Source organism: Thunnus thynnus, chromosome 19 (assembly GCF_963924715.1).
Source record: "Thunnus thynnus chromosome 19, fThuThy2.1, whole genome shotgun sequence".
NCBI classification, from domain to species: domain Eukaryota; kingdom Metazoa; phylum Chordata; class Actinopteri; order Scombriformes; family Scombridae; genus Thunnus; species Thunnus thynnus.
In genome coordinates, this window is record NC_089535.1 from 3,484,136 (window position 1) to 3,506,031 (window position 21,896).

General features: G+C 39.0%; 1 protein-coding gene and 1 long non-coding RNA gene across 4 annotated transcripts in view; one reads left to right on the plus strand and one right to left on the minus strand.

The window, feature by feature from the left end:
• Positions 1-2,850: 2,850 nt before the first annotated feature.
• The window catches only part of xrcc4 (X-ray repair complementing defective repair in Chinese hamster cells 4), a 40,217-nt gene continuing 21,171 nt past the window's right edge, over positions 2,851-21,896 (plus strand). For 2 of the 3 annotated variants that reach the window (XM_067574299.1, XM_067574300.1), the window contains exons 1-4: positions 7,299-7,770; positions 9,654-9,844; positions 18,376-18,542; positions 20,674-20,805. In XM_067574299.1, coding sequence (XP_067430400.1) covers positions 7,467-7,770; positions 9,654-9,844; positions 18,376-18,542; positions 20,674-20,805 — 794 coding nt within the window. In that variant the 5' untranslated portion in view covers positions 7,299-7,466. Of the gene's footprint in view, positions 3,053-7,298; positions 7,771-9,653; positions 9,845-18,375; positions 18,543-20,673; positions 20,806-21,896 lie in introns of those variants that run through there. The other variant, XM_067574301.1, reaches the window with a different exon arrangement.
• LOC137170744 (uncharacterized) lies at positions 3,062-21,619 on the minus strand. Its single transcript, XR_010924664.1, has 3 exons — positions 21,249-21,619; positions 19,490-19,591; positions 3,062-3,135 (listed from the first exon to the last, which is right to left on the minus strand). It is a non-coding gene; the product is annotated as an uncharacterized lncRNA (long non-coding RNA).

Below are 21,896 nucleotides of genomic sequence, written 5' to 3' on the forward strand. Positions count from 1 at the left end.
GACCACCCTTTTCGTTTTACTGTATCTCCTCTCTTTTTTTGACCAACCGTTGTCGTCTTCTTCTGTCAGTTTGGTTTGAGTGTAGAAATGGTGGGAATCACTTCTTTGTTAATTCATTGCCAGAATTTTGTATTTTCTGTTTTTCTGTTTGTTATTTTTGTGAGTGAATAAAAAAAGAAACCTTGGTGATGTTTGCAAAGTTTAACAACTTTGAGAGCATGCTAAAAACTACAGCTCCTGGCTAAAGATTACGGTGTTGAGAAAATAATTTTACAGTCTATGGAGTGAATCAGTTCACTTTCATTTCTGGGTCACTTTTGAGGGAATTCGGCAACTATGGCGCCACGTTTTGTTTACAACTTCAACAACGATGTGTTTTGAATTCATTAAGCTCTGATTCGCTTCTGGCTTCTTCTCCTACTGGCAGCAGAGGATCATGGGTATTGTAGTATTCTTAGCTGTCCGCCAAAATTACAGATAAAACGTGATTTCTCAGAAACAAAGTCTAAAATAATAGTAAACTGGTGGTCAGAATATAAACCTGTAGGATCATCACACTATCCAGGAGAGTCCTGAGTTTCTGTGTTCAGTTACTTTGAGGAGATCAATTAAAGAAATATTTGAAATGGAAATACAGAATAAGGAAAAACTCCCCTGGAACCAGCGTCTCCTCACTCTCAACAACTCAATAGCTTGTTGGACTGAAACTCAGTCCCACATGTGATCATGTCCACTTAGAGGCCGCCTGAGGGCTGCACAGGTTCCTTTATCCAGTCATATGTATAGTGAAGATCTACTACACAGAACCCCCCATACACACACACACACACATTTTGTAAATCCCTGTAGAAACACAGCTGATGTGGGCCCCATTATGTGTGTGTGTCCTTAATAGAAAGCGCTTAAATGCCCAAGCTGCCTCTTACAAGCAATTATTCTTGGAAAGTGTCTGTTTGCAGAACTCAAATCATGATCTTGTAGTAATCCCTTCATTTCCCTCACAACAACATGTGGCAAACAGCTTGTTGCTTTAGCCTCTATGACGAGGAAACTTAAACAACTCTGAGGGACTCGGAGAGAAGGCAGGTCAGCATTACTTCATTTCACTGGCTTCCTCTCGTCAGGTTTGTCTGTCAGATTTTTGTTCTCGTGACTATGAAGATGAAGTGTTGAGTAAGTTAAGGTATGTTCACACTGTAAAAAAAAAAAAAAGTTGTAAAGGGCGCCAATAAAATACTGTAAAATAACAACAAATAAGCATCTCATAAAAATACAGTAATTTTCTCCAGTTAAAATACAATTTATAACCTGAATTTTACATGAAATCTTTTTTTTTTTTTGGCTTTTTAATGGTAAAGAAGGGGAATTCCACTTACAAAAACAATTAGATTTCCTATAACAATGTACTGACATGGCTATAAAACAAATAATCAGGCTTAAAATTACAGACACATACCCTAATAAATTGAGTTTAACTACATCATTTTATGCAAAATCTTTTATATTAATCTATATTTAAAGGTGCAGTGTGTAGAATTTAGTAGCATCTAGTGGAACAGACTTGGCAGAAAGGGAACATAATATTCAAAAGTGTGATTTAATTAGTGAATAATCACTGAAAATAAGAACTGTGCATAGGGAGTACGTCCTCTTCCACGAAGCCCGCCATGTTGCGCCGCCATGTTTCAGCCCAAAACCGGGTGAGGGGTTAGCAGAGTGGTATTCATGTGGTTGCAATCTGCAACATCACTGCTAGATGCCACAAAATCGTACACTCTGGTCCTTTAATTGAATAAAATTACATATCACTGATAAAACAAGATTGATTTACATTTTTTCAAAAATGTCAAAATACCGTTGTAAAAGAGGTAATCAGGTTTATAATTGCATCAATCTACTTAATTTAAGATCATGTTATGTGTAATATAAGTTACACATTTTTCATTTTTCATGTTATTTCACATTAGATTTACATTATTTTACCGTAAATTCAAAATATTTTTTGTAGCTTTATTGATATTTTCATGTATTTTTGAAATACAGGAAAAATCTGTAAAATAAAAAAGAAAAATCTGAAACTGTTACAGTCATAAAAGTGCAAGTTGACTCTCTGCCAGGCCTAAGCATTAGGAGAAATTTTGATGTTGAAGATGTTTTTTTAGACCAAAATGTGTTACACAAGTGCAGTGAGAGAGAGAGAGAGAGAGAGAGAGAGAGAGAGAGAGAGAGAGAGAGAGAGAGAGAGAGAGAGAGAGAGAGAGAGAGAGAGAGAGAGAGACCCAGGCCCAGACTTACTTATGTTGGACCACCTATTCTGGGTGGTTTTCTGACAAATTTTTGGTTACAATCGAATTTAATCAAATTATGTTAACACAAATTATATGGAGTAAACCAAATCATAAAAAAAAAAAATCTTAAGAGAAAAATGTCAGTGTTTTAATTAATATTACATCGTTTTTTTCAAGAATTCATTACGTGGCTCAATATCATTTAACATTCTGAAATTAGGATCTTTAATTTTTTGAGATACACTTGATCTATATTGAAAAGGATTAATTTACAAACATCAAGGCATAAAAACAATAATAATAACAACCCCAAGACTGATGTTCATTAATGCATTCAGTACACCTCTTAACATAAGAAATAATAATAATTGTTATATAAATAATAATAATAAAATAAATTAATACAAATAATAGGAGTAATAATAATAGTAGTAGTAGTAATAATAATAATAATGATAATAATAATAACAACAACAACAACAACAATAATAATAATAATAATATAATAAGCATAATAATAAACACCTCATAACACACAAGGCACATTTGAGAAGCATAATGACGTAAATAATAGAAATAAATAAATTAATTAATAAAACAAAACAAAACTTACTTGATCAGCTGTTCGGTTGTGTCGCCGGATGATGACGTCGTAGCCAGCGTCCCTGGCAGGTTGCAGCTCCGTTTTGCGGCAATAAAAAACAAAAATAAAACATTTCATCAACAAAAAACAGAGCAGCGGACTCAGCCGGTGCAGTTATCAGGTGAGTTAAAGATCACCGGAGCTTTCGGACGGTGAACATGAGATTCTCTTCGCTCGTCTCGCTGCTTGTTGAAGCTTCAGTTTCTGTTTACAGACAGAGAGACGAAACCAAGCTGTGTCATTTATATTATATCACATTATTATTGGACGACAGGAACATCTCCCCGTTTCTGATTTCATTTGAGGGGGTTTCTTTTTTAATATAGTACAGATTTAGCAAGTGTTTTTTTTTTAAAATTAAGACCTGGTTTAATGTGGTCTTTATGGGGAAAAAACGTGACTGTTTCTTAGTCTCTGTAAAGCACTTTAGTCAACTTCTGTTGTTTTTGAATGCGCTCTATATACAAATTAACTTGACCTGATGAGTTTAATTATAAGATGTAACCCAACCGTTGCTAAAAGTCCCAAATTCCCAGAAAAAAATCGTGTCTGTGACCTCAGCGTCCTGTAGAGCAGCTCAGACACTCTGGTAGATGTTCTCACTAAAAACAGTGACTTTAAAATGCAAGAAAAGACACTTTTCTGCATCTCTTGTTGAGATGAGAAGTTCCCCTGACTGTGCATATATTTAGTGAAGCAGGTGTTTTTAAAGACGTGTTGTGCTGCGTTAGGAAGCCCGCTGCTGTGGTCGGTCATTAGCACACAGCTAACTGAGGTGTGAGTTTCTCTGCTTCACTGTGTTCAGCCTGTACTTACACCTAATGAGAGGTTGTGTATTAGTGCATTACAGTTCTTACAGCGCTGTGATGACACGGTTGCAGCGTGCTGGACTAATCATTTACAACAGTCCGGCTCACTTTAGTCATTACACGACCAAATGGCACCGAGGAAAACCAGTGTTTAACAATTACATATCGCTCATTCTTGCATATTTCAGAGAAGAAAACAGGTAACAACCAGTAATACCTCTAGTTGTAGTGAGATATCAGCTGGTGAGAGCCTAATGAGCGGAACTGTCAATATCTACAAAAAAGAGAATTAATTTCCAAAGGAAAGTACAAAAGTTTAAAAGCCTTTTTTTAGTGGCTACATGATAAAAAAACAAGGGTCAGGGTCAAACAATCACAGACAGACACCGTGTCACAGGTAATAAAGAAATGTATGTAACATTGTATGACACACCACTATAAAGAAAAATTAACAAATTAGGGCTGAAACCGATTATTATTTTCTCAATTAATCGAGTAGTTGTTTGGTCTTAAAATGTCTGAAAATGATGAAAAATGTTTCCTGAGGCCCAACGTGATGACTCAAATGTTTTGTTTCGTACATAACCCAAAAATATTTAATTTACTGTCATAGAGGAAACCAGAAAATAATCACATTTAACCCATTAATGTCTTTATAATTTCCTTTACAGCATTTAAAGTACTAACTGAGGGAAGCACAAATCCATTGAAATGTTTCAAATCAGTCAAAGCATGAGGCTACAGCGCAACTTTTCCTTAACATCCTTTTTTTTAGTTGTTAGTTACAATTTTACAATTTTTGATACACACATATCTGGACTCTTACAATATAGATTCAAAAAGAAAAATGATAATCTGTTGCTTTTTCTTGGTCCAGTATTGACATTGTACAGACTTTAGACACATTTTATATAGTATTACTGTGGGATTTTCAGTAGGAACAAAATATCTGACTTAACATTCAAAAGCAACACATTTAAAATATAATGCATAAAATATTTCACAATTCAGTCGGCCATAAACACTATTACACAAACAACAAATCATGCAAATTGTAATTATGAGGAATATTTAACTTCAAAACTTTAAATTATGCAATTGTATAGCAATTTAATTTATCATCCATAACAGTACTCAGTAATTCTTTTCTTGGTGACAGCTCTTTATCTGGGCCTTTCTTCATGGCTTTAGATGTTTTTGTAGAGAATCACATCTGTTACAACACCGAGCTGATGACCTGACAAGTTTTCCAGACCTTCATCCATCTCCTCACCTCCTCTGTCCTCCGCTCTGTCACCGCTCTCACAATCTGGAGGTTCAACAAAAACATCTGCCCTCTCGCTGTCAACCGATGTAACCGGTTCAATCACCTCCAGAACAGTGAATCTCACTCACAGCACGTCTTCCGCTGCGCCTGCCAGCAAGACTGACAGTGGCCAACTGCAACAAAGCAGACATGTAAATAAAAATGCACCTGCGCCAAAGATGTCTGTAAACAAGCATCTGACTTTGGATTTATTCTCTTCCTGTGTGTGTCTGTCAGTGGTTGAGACACCTCAAAAGGAACAGAGGTCATTAGTTCATCAGAATACAACCGTACAGCCATGGAGAGTAGTTCTGTGTAAGGCAGACGCCACTGAGCATGTGCAGGAACACAGTTCTGTTTACATCTTTGCTAGCTTGTTGTGCTACATATCACAACCTCTAGACTTTGTACTGAAGTTCTTCACAATGAGCAATGTTGTACAAAGTCCAGATGTTCCTGCACATGCTCAGTAGCGTCTACCTTACACAGAACTACTCTCCAGAGACTGAAAATGTGATGCTGTTATTAGTCTTTGGAGCCGTTTCCAAACAAACTAATGTGACCAAACTCTTCATGATGAAGGAACATGTCACCCAGTGCAGCGATGTGACTCACTGACGTGTTTTTAATAGTTTTTGGACAACAACGGAGGAATAAGATATATTAGGCTTTGATACACACACAATACTTGTTAGTAGATCAATTCATTGTTGGTTTGGATCCAAACATGAGATTTGTTGACAGTAAGAAAAATTGCCAGACTTATCCTTAAAGTGGGGGCTACAAACACTGCAGGAAACCTTAATCCATATAAATGAGTCCAGAACTCCATAAATTCACATGTCCGCGTAAGTTCATCAGCTCACAGGCACGCTGTCTTAGCGGGTAAAGTTTGCCAGTTCATTAGAGATTTGTCCAGCTCAGCACTGTGCACAGATATTAATATCAATATGTTCTCGGTATGAATATGGCTACATATTCATACAGATGTTTCCGAGCTGTTAGAAGCTCTGAAACTGCTGAGCACAGTCAGGCCTTGTTTGTTTTCTCTTGTGGAGGCTTCTAGGTTTCTCCTGGTCAAGCCTTGTGGGGTCTCTGATGGTTTACAGATCCTTTATCCCTTCAGACCTTCAATATGTCTTCTATTCTCTCTACAACAACAGTTCGGTCTCATCTAAACGCTGCTGTGCAGATAAACTCACAGCATGTCAAAGCAGCTGCTGTAAAACCAGACCCGCCCTCAGGAGGTTTGTGGCTGTTTTTTCTGGACGGTAGACGTAACAGTGGGTGAGGGAGGTAAAGTGTTGGCTGGCACGTGAACAGCAGGCCGCGACAGCTGCCAGGAAAATGATGTAAGAACAGCTGTGGGAGTTATGACAGGTCTCCAGCAGGTCTGACACACCTCCAGCAGGCAGGACTGTCAGCTTACACTGCCACGCAGCTTTCCGAACACTGCAGGTTTTAGGTAAAAATCTGAAGCAACATGCTGCTCATAAAAACCCTAAAACAAGAAGAAAGAACTTCAGAAGCACTTTTAATTTGACAGAAAATTACAACACTAATCGGACATGTCCTGATGAAACTTCACCTTTTTCCACTCTGCAGCAATCCAGGTTCATAATACAAGCATTATGTTCCAGTTTCGATTCCCTTATTAAAGGTTTTTAAAGGTTTTCTACACCTCTGCAGCCTGCTCTTCATCTCTGCTGGCTAACAGCTCCAGAAAACGTTAGCCGCTACTAGCATAACACACCTGAATCTATAGGAGGCTCTCAACAGACCACTACAACCTGCAAGGAGAAGATCACGTGATTGATGGGGGTAACTGAGCTAGCAGCTTGTGAGCTCAACCACCTGTCAATCACAGCTGTCAATCACATGGCAGACATCAAAGCTACTATATGCTATTAAGACCATAATGACTCGTTGAAAACAATGATTGACAGTCTAAACGTCCCTGTTAAGCCCACTGAATCCACTTTTCAGACATTTTTAACATATAATGCACCAATTTAAGTGAGAACATTTTCATTCAAATGAAAGTCTAATCTCTCATTTGAAGTGTCAATAATTCATTTATATCTAATGTTTTTATTGTTTAATTTGTGTTCAGTTGGTACCTAATGTACCCTTTAAACTCACGGGTGTTCCAAATAAACCCATTTCATGACTTGAATCTTAAAAATACAAACTTGTTCTGTTCAAATCTGTAATCTCTGAGCTCATAATAGTTTGTGCAGTCGAGTGAATCGAGTCAAGTTGCATTAAGGGTAATGTAGGCGCCAGGTTTTGACAAGGAAGAAGAATGTGTTGGCTATAAAAGATGATATCTCTGATTCTGCTGCATCAATTTTGACCATTTAAATAAAATTTTTTTAAAAAAAGCTGTCCATCGTGAATCAGACAATGTTAAAGGAGTGATGATGAATCTGTGGAGACTCCTTCAGACCAAACAGTCTCAGAAGCTCAGTGTGTCAGAGACAGTGATGGATTTTAGTAATGTGACCAAAATCTCTACTAAAAGCCAGAGTAATCCCCTTCTTCCTCTTCTTCTGTGTATCTGGTATTTTCCGACCGCAGTGATGCACATGTCAGTGCGTGAGATCCACGTCTCCTCGGAGCCTGACTCCTCCTACTTCCTGCGGGTGGACTGGAGGGGGCGGGACTTAGGATCAGGCTTCCAGCTGCTCCTGACTGACGGACAGGACGCTTGGAGAGGAGAAGGTAAAAAAAAAAGTCACCTTGCACGACCTCGAAGCTTGTCGTTTCACATTTTACATGTCTGACCTGACGGATTTATACTCACCTGATGCTCGGACGGCCTCACCTGTTTGACCACACACACACACACACACACACACCTTTCTCACTTCACCTGTGCAAATCTTAAAGTGTAACATCGTTGACCTTTTCAGCTGCTCGGACAGGAAGATTTATTAGTTTGACCTACAGCAGCCTGAATGCTCTCAGGTGATGATTCAACTTAGAAACTTTCTTCAAAGACACACCTGAAGACTTTAAACTGTTCTGATCCTTTTTCAGGACGTCTCGTCATCGTTGCCCTAAAAGTTTAAGTTGACGGTTCATTCTTAAATCTGGAAACAGCAGCTGACAAACGCAGCATTTACACATAATTTCAAGGGTCTCATATCCAGATAAAATCCAGATTAGACAGGTGTACATCTCGGTTAACTAGATCACAAATCTGATTACCATCTGCGTTGACTTTCCTGGGCTGCATGCTAATCAATTAATCAAATAGGTGATCGACAAAACTTTTTTAAAGCAGAAATGCCAAAAACTCTCTGTTTCCAGCTTCATAAATGCCAGGATTTTGAATATATATGAAGACGTCACCTTTGACTCTGGAAAATATAACAAGAATTTTTCAATATTATCTGATATTTTATAGACTAAAAGAGAAACTGAGAGAATAATCGGCAGATTAATTGATAGCCCCACTAATCAGGGGCGGCTTTAGGCTGTTCAGACTGACATTAGCTCTGCTTTAATGGAGGCAGTGTCTGAAGACGAAGAGTTGAACCAGGTCCAACTTGTGCTAAAACTTGAACTTGTGCAGTGTTTTAGTGTCTGATAATCCTTCAATCTCATGGATCTGTTACTCAAACTGGACTTTTTTAGACTGATTGTAGTTATAGTTATGAGAAGTAAAGATTACGTCTGTGTCTTGGAGAGACAGACCCATTTACACCTTTAAACCTCCTCCTGAGAGAGGATGGATGCCTTTACATTGGACTTTTCAGAGTTCAGAGAGCTTTATGATCCACCCAGAAAGCATGAAGTGAGTTAAGGGCTTTCTGCAGAGGCACCACTGAACGCATCCTCACTGGCTTGGTGATTGCACTGCAGAGGGTTGTGCAATCAGCCCAAGACATCAGCGGATATGAGCTTCCCTCCATCCAGGATATATACAACAGGAAGGCCCGTAGGATTATCAAAGACCCCCAGCCGCCCCGACTGTGGACCGCTTCAGCTGCTACCGTCTGACAAGCAGTATCGCAGACTGCTGAAGGCCTGGACCAGCAGCTTCATCCACCAGACCACCAGGCTGATGAATTATTATACATACACATATAGATATTTACTCATATATTAGGTAGGACACATGCACACTGCACATTACATACATGCACTCATGTGTTTTATACTCTTATCTATTACTATTGCTTTCACTACTTTAAATATTTCTTTTTTCCTTACTGCGTTGTCGAGGAGCTTAAAAGAGTCTTACTCTCTTATACTTGTATTATGAGATGTAACAATAAAGAACTTGAAGTGTAAATGGGGTCAAACGGTCTACGTTCAAGTTCCACTTATTTGCTTCTCTGGAGTCCTGAAAGTACTCAGAATAATGGAGAATTTGATCTACAACAAGCAAACTACATCTGCTGTACAGTAGAGTTTGTTTTTTATGAAATGTTTTTAATGTTGCCTTGTCAAACTGTCGTAAATTTCCACTCCACATCTTGCAGTTGCTTTACACGATGCCTGTGTTTGTTTTATTCTTCTTTCTTTGCTGTGTCCATTTGCTGCAGCAACACTTTGAACACGAGGCTGATAATAACTCAGGATCGTCCTGTTTGCAGTGAGCGAGGCGGCGGTGTGTGAGGAGGCCGAGGAGCTGGAGATGCAGAAGGAAAGGTACATCCAGGACCTCCAGCAGGCTCTGACCGAGACAAAGAGCTCCGTCGCTTACGGCTTTAGCTTGACGCCATCTCCTCCGAACCGCGGCTCCACCGTCACGCTGGCGTACGAGAAGGTTCAGAAGGACATCTCAGTGAGTTTTTACACCTCTGACACACTCAGACTGAAGTCATCAGGCTTCAAAGAACGCTGACGTGTGAGAAGCTGCTGGTTCTCACAGTGTTTTTCAATTTTTTCTTCAAACAATATGCTTTAATATAACTGAACATAGAAACTCAGGACGATCCTATAGGTATAAATATACATATTAATATAAATATTTCAACTTCTTTTCTGAAAAATCACATTGTGTTCGTCATTTTGGTGGGCGGCTAATAATACTACAATACCCATGAGCCTCAGCCGCCATCGCCGTGGAGAGGAAGCTGGTTAAAAGCATAGACTGTATAAAAACATGGACGTAGTTACCGTGACGTCACCCGTTGGTTTCTGAAGAGCGGTTTTGAAGCTCAAAGCAAGCCGCTCTGGCCGTCGCCATCTTGGCAGTGTGTGACGCTGCCTAACTCCCAGCCAATCAAAAATGGGCAAAGAGGCGGGCCGAATGGCTGAAACAAGCCACCTAGCGGCTGGCGGACCTGTCACTCAAAGCAGCCATGTCCTTCATTATGCAGAACTTTACGGCTTAATAACATTTAAACGGGTGAGTTATAATATAATGTTATAATGTTTTGTTTTGTTCGACCAACAGTGAAAAAAGAGATTCAGTTTAAAATTATATAAAACAGAGAAAAGCAGCAACACATTGGAGAAGCTGCAACCAGAGAATATTTGGAGTTTGGAGCTAATTAATACAAATACTTCAGATTAATTTTCTGTTGATCAACTAATAGTTTCAGCTCTCGTCTTTGTAACATCTCAGTGTGATAAACAGATAACTGATATATGAGTATAACTCACTGTGACGACTCACTGGTGAGACGTGTTTTAGACATGTGAGTTTTTCAGGGACTGAGTGTGTTTATTTAAATTTCCCTCTCTGCCGGCAGACGAGTCAGAAGGTTAATTTCTAAAAACCCGGTCGTGTGTTTTCATTCGCGGCTTTATCAGTAAAACGTTAGCGGATTGTTGACGTTAAAGCCGCCTTCAGAGCCGACACTGTTGATGTTTCGCATGACGTCGGCGCTGCGTGTAACTGTAGATAACGGCGCGCTTTAATCTTCATCCACCTGTTGATGTTTTAAAGCCTTCGGAGGAAAGTGCACCGAGCTTGTTTTGATTTGCCGACTGAACCGGAGGAAGTGATGAATGGAGTGTGAAACTGTTAATGTTTTTACAGAAACATGAGTCAATGCCTTCACGTGATTGTCACAGAGTTACCTCACCACACACATGCAGGCAAATTATCTGACCTAATAGGATGATAACTGCAGATAATCACGTGTGTAATCATCTGATCATTGTAATAAACCTCTTTAGTTTAGATCTGTGCTTTACGGAGAAAGACAGCGGTAAAACAGTGAAGTTTAAAGGTGTAACAGCTACTACAGTGAGGTGTAAAACCTTATCCTCAGAAGATAAGTCATTAAATCAGATTCTGCTCTCTGTTTGGACAATCTGAGTGAGGCTAGTTAGCGTTTAGCAGGACAAGTTGGTAACTCTTTATCTGAAGCTAATATGAAGCTTCAGCGTCCAAATGAGTCAAATCAAGTAGATATCTTTCAACGTTACAGTCTTTTTAGTGCCAAAGTCCCTCTTTTTGTTACTATACTTCCACCGCAGCTCAACAGGGAAACACTGTCCGAGGAAACACAAAGAGGGAATTTGATGCTTAAAAAGACTGTGAATGTGTCAGATATCCACTTGATATGACTAACTCAGACTGCTGAAGCTGAATAGAAGCTTCACATCTACTTTTAAATGACTGTGTGGACACACTGTGGATTTTATCCTCCATCACTTCCATTGAAAGCACATTTGAAGGATCTTTTAATATCCAGTATGAACAGGAGGAATGATTACAGCGAGGAAAACCTCTTTCACTGTTCATATGGACACCTGACTGCTGGTTTAAGACACACTTGATAAATTATGAACCCTCCTTTAAGACAGTTCTGTTAGATTCTATACAAGCACTGATTTGTGCTGGTTTGTGTTAGCAAAGGAAAACTGTGCAGTACAGTACAGTGGAGGTCAAGTTGGAGGTCGGTGTTGCTGGACATTCTCCGCTAAAATTTTGGCTAATTTGGTCGTTTGTTTACAACCTGTGTGTCATCTGGCTGCTCCTGTTTCTTGCCCTGACTGACTTGTTTCAGCAGTGAGTACAGTCATTATTACTTAAAAAAAATATGTTCATATGGAGACCTGACTGTTGGTTTAAGACACACTGGAATAATTGTGAACTAGTCCTTTAAGGTAAAGGCTGCATGTTCTTTTGTTTTTGCAACAATTAGTCAATTAATCGGTTAGTCAATTGATAGAAAATTAATCTGCAACAGTTTTGATAATCAAACAATCACAATTACTTCAGAAAAAAAGAGCTAAAGTATTTCCAACTTCTTGAAAGTTCTCAGGTTTTTCAGTTACTAAGAGGGTTTGGGGATATTTTTCACACAATTTTCTAACATTTTTCAGACTAAATGATTAATCAGTTAATCAAGAAACTAATCTGAAGTATGTTTGCTTTGATGTGGTGAGGTTAATGTTGTTCGGAGGAACAAATATCTGCAAACAAAGAACAAATGTTTAATGTAGCTTTAATGGATCTGAACTGGTGGGATTTTTATTATGTGAAAAGAACCACAGATGTGTTGCACAGTGAGATGGTGTTTAGCAACTGGCTGAATCATCTGCGTTCAGGGGTCGATTGTGTGAACACACACACGCACACTTATTCATGATTCAGATGCAAAACCTTTGTTGCAATAGTAATTATGACAGGATAGAAAGCTAACTGCATCTGTTGCAGCAAAAGGGGAAATGAATCGAGGCTTCTGCTTTTTAAAAAGGAGAGTTTGAATTACAGACGTTGCTGGGATGTGTCCTCGCTCAACATTTAAAAAAACAAAAAACCAAAAAAAAAAAAAACAGTAATTCATCTGTCATAAAGTTATGAGTCATAATGAGAGGCTTCAGTCTAATGCCGGTCGTTCCCCTCTAATCGCAGCTCACATCCAAAACACCAGAGAAGACTCTCACACACACGTACAGGTGTTACCTGAGGTGTTTTACATACCAAGCATCTGTCAGCATGTTCTCTCTCTGTAACTCTGCTGAGCTCGAATAAGAAATGTCTAAGACGTGTCCCCTTCGTGATGATTAAGACATTTGGTTTTAATGTTGGTTTGAGTTTTACAAATGTTTCCTATTACATCTAATTTAATAGATTTAAAGGGTAACATTTATTCCCACAACTGATGCCGTATTGTGTATTGTAATCAGATGGTCATACTGACTGCACAAACACATTACGATGCAGTTTTAAACAAATCCTTTCACCAGAATAGAAAATAATACAACTTTATTGTCTTTAAAAGTCTCATAAAAACATGTAAAGCTAATATTGTATGTTGTGTTAACTCACAGAACTGCAACTTTTATTCTCACACTGAACCAAAGCATTTTATCCAGTGACAATTCCAACAAACTTTATTCAAACAAGACGACGGCCTCCTCAACAATGTTGACAAAAAGAGAGAAATGCAGCGTTACTTTATGCAGTTGTACTATGAACAGAACGTAAGTGGAGCCACAGATGTCTGGAAGATGCAGACAATCTGATGTGAAGTTCAGTTTTCTCTCACAGCGTCTCAGTCAGTTGACAGTTTAACCACAACATGTCAAATATACTCCAGCAACATTAAAACAAGCTCACCACAGTTTATACCAACAGCCATGTTGGAAATCTGATCACACAGCTGCTCAAACCACAAATAAAACGCCAGAAATTCAAACTGCACATTAGACAACAACTGATCTGACAGAATTTCTGCAGAATATAGTCGGTGGAGACGATTCAGGGTTAAAATCAGGTTAAATGTGTTAAACATATTGAACACATATGGTGACAAAACACCATCAAAGTATAAAACTAACCCTAACCCTACCCCTAACTCTAACCCCTAACCCTACCCCTAACTCTAACCCTAAACCCAACCCTAACTCTAACCCTAAACCCTAACCATAAACCCTACCCCTAACTCTAACCCTAAACCCAACCCTAACTCTAACCCTAAACCCAACCCTAACTCTAACCCTAAACCCTAACTCTAACCCTAACTCTAAACCCTAACCCTAAACCCTACCCTAACTCTAACCCTAAACCCAACCCTAACTCTAACCCTAAACCCAACCCTAACTCTAACCCTAAACCCTAACTCTAACCCTAAACCCTAACTCTAAACCCTAACCCTAAACCCTACCCTAACTCTAACCCTAAACCCAACCCTAACTCTAACCCTAAACCCTACCCCTAAACCCTAACTCTAACCCCTAACCCTAAACCCAACCCTAACTCTAACCCTAAACCCAACCCTAACTCTAACCCTAAACCCTAACCATAAACCCTTACTCTAACCCCTAACCCTAACCCTAAACCCAACCCTAACTCTAACCCTAAACCCTAACTCTAACCCTAACCCTAAACCCAACCCTAACTCTAAACCCTAAACCCTACCCCTAAACCCTAACTCTAACCCCTAACCCTAACCCTAAACCCAACCCTAACTCTAACCCTAAACCCTAACTCTAACCCTAACCCTAAACCCAGTGCACTAATGATAAAAAAATACAAACAATATACTTAAAGCAAAACATAAAACATTTAAATATTTGGATGTATTAAATCAGTACACAGAAGATTTAGCAATGCACTTAAAACTAGAGCTGCAACTATTTATCGATTAGTTGATCGTAAGAAAATTAATCAGCAACTATTTTGATAATCTAATAATTGTTTCTGCTTGCATGTTGTGCAGCCGACACTGTGTACTTAGCCTTCTTTTCCATGATGTACTGAACAGAAATTCCACCGACTTTGGTCACGTGGTCATTAAAGTAAAGTGAATTGAATTTTTTTGTAATTTTTCAAGCAAAAAATCTGTTTCCAGCTGCTCATATGTGACAATTTGCAGTTTGTCTTTTTCATATTTGTCAGTGAATTGAATATATTAAGATTTTGTGTTGTTAGTCAGACAAAACAAGCAAACTGAAGATATCACTGTGGCTGCTAAGGAATTGTGAATGCAGTTTTTTTTTCACAATTTTTTCACATTTCATAGACTTACACAGTTTATCAAGAAAATAAGCACCAGATTAATCAAATCGTTAGTTGCAACATTGTCGGACTCAAGATGGACAGTTTCGTTGAAGAAAATCACTCAAGTCCTTGTTCAAAGTTTGCTGTGGTGGAAGAAATGGAAACACTTTATACTGTAAATCAAGGTGTGATCAACAAATTGTAAACAAAAGGTAGGAAGAGAATGCATTTACATTTAGGCCTTACAGTGTGACACAGTCAAGATCAAGGGTCAACATAGTAAAGGGGGGTGGGGGGAAAGGAAGGGGCAGGAACAGGATGGGGTGCTGCATTCAGACAGGATCAAAAAGGTCAAATCAGCAGGGGTCAAAGGCAGGAAAGACACACAGTTGGCATCTTGTTGATCAAGGGGTTGTTCCCAGACATCACTTGATTATCAAGTCTCTACCCAAATGTGTATTCTCTTCTTCAGCTTCAAAAAAGAATAAATTCTTTCTCCTTGTCAAATTCTAGCGCCTACATTACCCACAATGCAACTCAAATGCCTGTACAGATTGGGGTGTTATGTTAGTGTCTAATGTAGCCTGGAGCTGCTAGCCGCTACAAGGCCCAAACACACTGAAAGCGATAATTGATGCGCCTCATTTGACGTGTCATTTGATGCTCCTGTGGCTGCAGGCATCAGATCTGAGACGCCAACAGCACAGAACCAACACAGATTTGTCCTGTTGTTCTTTATGTTTACTGCTGCATAAGTTGGATGCAATGAATTAATGAAACAGAGAAAATGCAGAGGAGGAAAAAAAACTAAGAGCATCTGTTTCCTCAGTAAATCATCTGATTAGAACATAACTGCCATGATGAAACAGTCAGAAAATAATGTTTAATTTCTCTCATTCACTCTACCGCCGCTCACTCTCAGCTTGCTCGCACTATCTCTCTTTTTTTCGGCTGCAGAAGAAACAGCTTTGGTCACTGTGTTCTCATTTTTGTTGCTCCAGAATCGAAACAAGGTCGGAGTTGGGGGCGTCAAGGCAGTTTTACGCACCTCATAGTGCTTTTGGTGCACATTCGGCCATTTAAAGTAATAGGTGTGCTTCAAAACATGCATGTCAGACGCTTTCTAACTCATTTTATTTTCAAACTTTTAGTGTTCAGCCCTGGCCAACGCTGACTCAAATGACATCACTTGAGGCAATTTATCACACAGCTCCCTCGGAGACACAAAAGGCTTTATAATACTGTCTTACACCTGGAAACACGCTGAAAATCTTTCCTCTTTTATGACTTTAACATAATGCAGCTTTATATTAGCGCCGACATTCAGCCACCTCAGTAGTAAAATCAGAATAGGTGGAGTCGCTCTGGGAGGTTTCTCCCCAAATAAAAAGTGTCCAGCAGTTAATTAGTGTGAAGTCAGAAGCAGCTTTTTGAAACAGTAGCGTCTCTATGACAACATGCGAAACCTTTGCCCACATCAACAGCTCTGTAGCCAACCCACCACTGTCCCGGTCCACCAGTCGACAACAACACGGCTTCATCCCTAATGTGAGCCGTCAGGTGACAGCTGAAGCACTTATTCTGGTAAATCTGAGAACCGTTAAGAGCTTAATACTGACCAAGTGTATGCAATGAGGCAACAACTGGAAGTGTTTGCCAGAGAAGCTTTGGAAAGGGTATTTCCATGTCCAGCAGTATTTTAGGTTATTTACTTAACATTTCTTTTAGGCAATGAAGTAATAGCTGGCAAATATGAGACACTTATAAATAAGCAGAGCGTGAGAAACACAGAGGGTGGTACGACATGACAGAGTGAGCAGGAGGAAAGATGAGGATCAAAAGGGAAGAGTTGATGATGTTTGTAATTATGTCTTCAACTCAGTAGGGTATCTGACTTCAATATTAAATATATTTTTAGCCAGCATGGCTTTGTCAGTCTGTCAGTCGACCCAGACATATCTAAACAGTAGTTTGATGGATTACCATGAAATTTTATACAGATATTCATGGTGCTCAGAGGATGTTATGACTTGGATGATCCACTGATATGATTCAGTGTGACTGACACTTCCCAAGGATATCGTTATCTCTCATGTTCATCACCAATAAACCTCCATAAATCCACTTAGAATCCAGAGAAAATAGACTGCAGAAGTTGCCTGAGAATCATCACATTTGTAAGTTTTCTTCAGTATCATAGTAAATCCGGTGATAATTGTCTGGTACACCCACCCCAAACAGGAGCTGCTAACAGCTGATTCAGCAGACTTTTAATGGAGACTATTTGACAAAATAAAAACACATTGTCATCACATTGGTTCACAAATAGAGCTATATGTTGTTGTTAGCATGTTTCCATCTGTGCAAAAATATATTTGTACTGGAAGGACAAGCAGCTCCAGCGCAATTTAACCAGTAAAGTCTATAAATGTTGAAGGAATTCTCTCTTTGTCTTTATGTCAATAAACTGAAATTGAAACAACACATGATTTATCTCTCTTATCCAGTCTGTAGTCATACAAACAGCTGTGTCTCCTCCAGTAAAGATTGGTTATTTAGGGAGATGATAGTCAGAGGTCAGTGGTGATAGAGACCGTTCTGCCTCTTATCTGTGTGCAAACATGGCAGCGTCGTATCTGAAGGAAAACTTTGTTTGTTTGGGGACTGACGTCGCCAAGCGTCAGTGACCAGGTCAAAAAAATCACATCATTTAAAGGGATATTTTGGTTTATATCAATATGATGTGTTTCCATAGTGGTTCTATGAGTCATGTTAACTTTGCGCCCGCCGGCTCCGTTATAGAGATTTTGGGGAATCGAGGACTCACACCAAACAACGAATATTAGGACTAGCTGCTGAGCCTCCTACAGCTTCCCGAATAAACCTGAATTTTATAGAAATCATTTCAAACGTTTATCTCTGAGTCTGAACGAAAGTAAACACAGAAACTAGCCGCCGGTAGCAGACATTATGGCTAACTACATTGGGAACTACTTCCTGTTAACATTAATGTGGAATTGTATACCAAACACTGTATTAAAACCTTTAAACCTGCACTAATCAATATACATAACATGCATGCAATAATTTCCAAAATAACCACCTGCACACTTATTAGAGGGCCTGACTTTAGAGACTGAGACCATAATGACTTGCTAAAAACAATGACTGACTTGTATTTCCAGAGAGATGTTGAGGCCTTTTTAATGGGAGTCATTTGGAGCATCTAACAGCCGTCGATGGCCTCAAGATGTGAGAGCTGCTGGTTGAAAAAAATAGAGTGAAAACTGAGCAAAAAAACCCTAAAACCTCCGAAATGCCGAAAGCCGAAATGTGCCAAAATGCCCAAATCAGTGACAAAGTCCTGACAACAAGCTGTTAACCTCTGAGGTTTCATTGTTGTCTTCAAGTTCAGGTTGGGTTCTGTTTCTCTGAACGTCGTCCCGTCGCCGGCGGAGGCAGTGCGAGGGTTACTGATTCACAGTCTGGAGAGGGGAAATACACTGGAGCGACATAACCAAGCACTAGAGGAGGAGAACCAAAGACTGAGACGAGAACAGCAACGCATCACTGCAGAGTAAACACACACACACACACACACACACACACCGAACAAGCGGCGTTCTCATCGCTTCAGGAATCTCTGAAAACCAGCCAGGGTTGAGGGATGATTTCCACTTCGGGGAAAGTCAATGAATTAGATCAATTCTTTCTGGGAAATTGTGCAAATAGTCGTACAGCTGAATGAAAGTAAACACAGAAGCTAGCCACCTGTAGCAGACATTGACTAACTGCATTGGGAACTACCAACTATTAACATAAATGTGGAATTATATGACAAAAAAAATCCTGCTCTAATCAATATTTTTATGTTTACAATGGATCAGTTGAGTTAAGAGTTATCTATAAAGACTTATGTCCATTTCTGCAATTCTTTTATGTGTCATCATTGTTTGGGTTTTATGACTTCGCAGCTCTGCTCTCATTAATCTCACGTCCCACAGACCAAACCGCAGCTAAAAAAACAAAAAAAAAAAGTCCAATTCAACATTAGTCGGGGCTGCAACTAATGCTTATTTTCATTACTGATTCATCTGTTTTTGTCTATGAATGGTCGGAAAATAGTGAAAAATGCCTGTTATCTTCAACATCCTCAAATATCCTGTTGGGAAAATTGTGCAAATAGTCGTATTTACAGACATGTAAAGTAGATTTTCAACATAATAATGACATTAAATGGGGATGTTTTTGAGTATAAACACTTTTTCTTTCTTAATTTTAGTTTTGCTAAAACTTAGGAGATGCATCATTGTCTTAACAGTAATAGGTATAAAAAACTTTGCTTATACAACAAAAAAGTGATTTCAATCAATAAATACATGATTAAATAAGACTACTCTTCGCCTCAGACACAGTTTGGCTGGTAGTGAGGAAGGTTTGAACACTGCACGCCAAAAACTACTACAACACAGTGAGGTTAAAAACACAAGTTTTGGTTCCTGTTAAATCCATCACAGTTATTACCCAACTCCTGTAACACTGCCTGCAACACTTCATTTTGAGCGATGCACTGATGTCACAGCAGTGTTCATGTGTTCATCACGCCAGGCAGAGTCAGAGGGGCCCCTGTGATTCACAAAACACAAGACTCAACACACAGTTTACCTCAGTTCATTATGGATTTCAATTCAATTCAGAAATACTTTATTAACAGAAGTACACAGACAATTAACTCACACTACGGCTCCAACTAATGATTATTTCCATTATCAATTAACCTGCAGATTATTTTCTTGATTAACTGATTGTTTTGTGTCCTCATATGTCTTATTATCCAGTCCAAAGATTCAGTTTATTGTAATTTAAGTCAGAATTAAAGCTTCAAATCTTCATATTTTAGACGCTGCGACCAGAAAATCTTTTGCATTTCTGCTTAAAACATGAATTATTCAATTATCAAAATAAATACAGATCAATTTTCTGTGGATTGATGAATCAACTAATCGTTGCAGCTCTAATCAACACATAAAAAAACGATCACAGACATGAGCAGAAACGGTGTTTTTATTTATTTTAAGTTTTTCATTTATCTTAGACGCCCATATGGATCTATTTATTGGTCTCCCTCTGATATTTGGTGTGTGTGTTAATGACATATTTTTGTAACTGATTGTGTCTGTTAAATGGTATTTTGCCATCGGAAAATAAAGATATGCAAGTCAAAAAAAAAACAAAAAACAATCTAAAAACACAAATATGACGATGTCAGAAAGAGGCACATATTATGTTAAAAAATGTAAAAAAGTGGATGTGCATTTTTGAATCTATACGCACGATAAATCCCAAAAAGAAGACATTAAAAAGTTGCAAAAAAGTGTTTTTTCCAACAATAAGAAAAATGTAGAATATAATCAGATTTATCTTCGAAGTCCCTAGAATTAAGCAACATAATATACATAATATTTAAATGTTATGGGGAAATAAAAGGACTGCTTTTAGTTCATGTCCTGTGTAGCTCATCTTGAATGATTCATAGCTCTGTAGTCAGTTTCTCAACTCCGTTATCCGTCATTGATTAGCAGTTATTGTGTTATGTTGCTACAGGGGAAAAACACGGGTATATACGCACTTTTCCTGGCAGGATTATAGATGAACGCTTGACATACTGAGGAGGTTTTAAGACTTGTGTGTGTTTCTGTACATTTCAGACTAAAGCGCTATGCTGGTGGTAAAGAGGCCCTGGAGACAGAACTCTACTCTCGGTTTGTTCTGGTCCTGAATGAGAAGAAGGCCAAGATTCGCAGTCTGCAGGAAAGTCTCACAGACCTGCAGGAAGCGAGGTAGACTGAATATGTTACAGTCTGTTAGGTCTATAACTTTAGAAAATGCTTACTCATCAGCTGGCATTGCAACTGCTTTTATCTCCTGCTTCTCAATTTACAGTTGAGACACTTTCAGCTCTTACACCTCATATCACATATGAGCTCACACTGTCCTTAAGAACAGGTTCACAGTTTTTCAAGTGTGTAAAAGATCCCCTCCTTTCGAGCAAAAACGGGACAGAGTGCACAGTGAACTCAGCAGTCACACATTTCTCTGTTCTCTGTTTCTCTGTTTTGTGTCTTCAGGTTATGCTAACCCATTGTTGCTAACTTTGCAGCTAACCTCCTTCACTTTTTCAGCACTTGGAGGAAACAACAGACGTGACTTTTTAGCATTTATTAACTGACACACTGCAGTCTGTACTGTACATTTACTGCCAGACTGACAACTTACTACTAACCTTTTCCTCTGCTCCGCTCACATCCACCGTGACTTCTCTGCTGCGCGCTCTTTACGCAAACACACTATGCAATGACGTATTCCTTAACGGCATTACGCTACCAACAGTTTCCCCGGCAACGACACAGAGGTTGACTCGCGTACTGGAGCAGCGCTGCACAGAGACTCCCAAACGCTATTGATTTCCGAATGAATGGATATTTGGCGTTATTTTTGGCATTAAAAAATATTTTCTTGGCCTGGCGGGAGTTCTTGTTGTGATAATTATAGGAGAAACACTGATTCAGTAAACGTTGAGTACAGTTAGACCCAGCAGGCTCTATCAGGTTGGGCGAGTTCAAAGCTGTGAAAACAACGGGGGTGTTTTGAGTACACCCCCGTTGTTTTCACAGGTAATTTGTTAGTCTGTCCCGCCCGCCGCGGGAAATAATGGATTAATCCTGGAAAGCCGTTGATGTAGCACTTTTCTCCTTAGAAAATAACACGGAGATTATTCGACCAATGAGACTTTAGTCAGACGAGAGCATATCGACTAGTCGACTAGCAGAGTACAGCCCTAAAAAGTCAATGTGAAGCTTATATGAGGCTTCAGCAGTCTGAGTTAGTCATATCAAGTGGATATCTGACACATTTACAGTCTTTTTTAGCA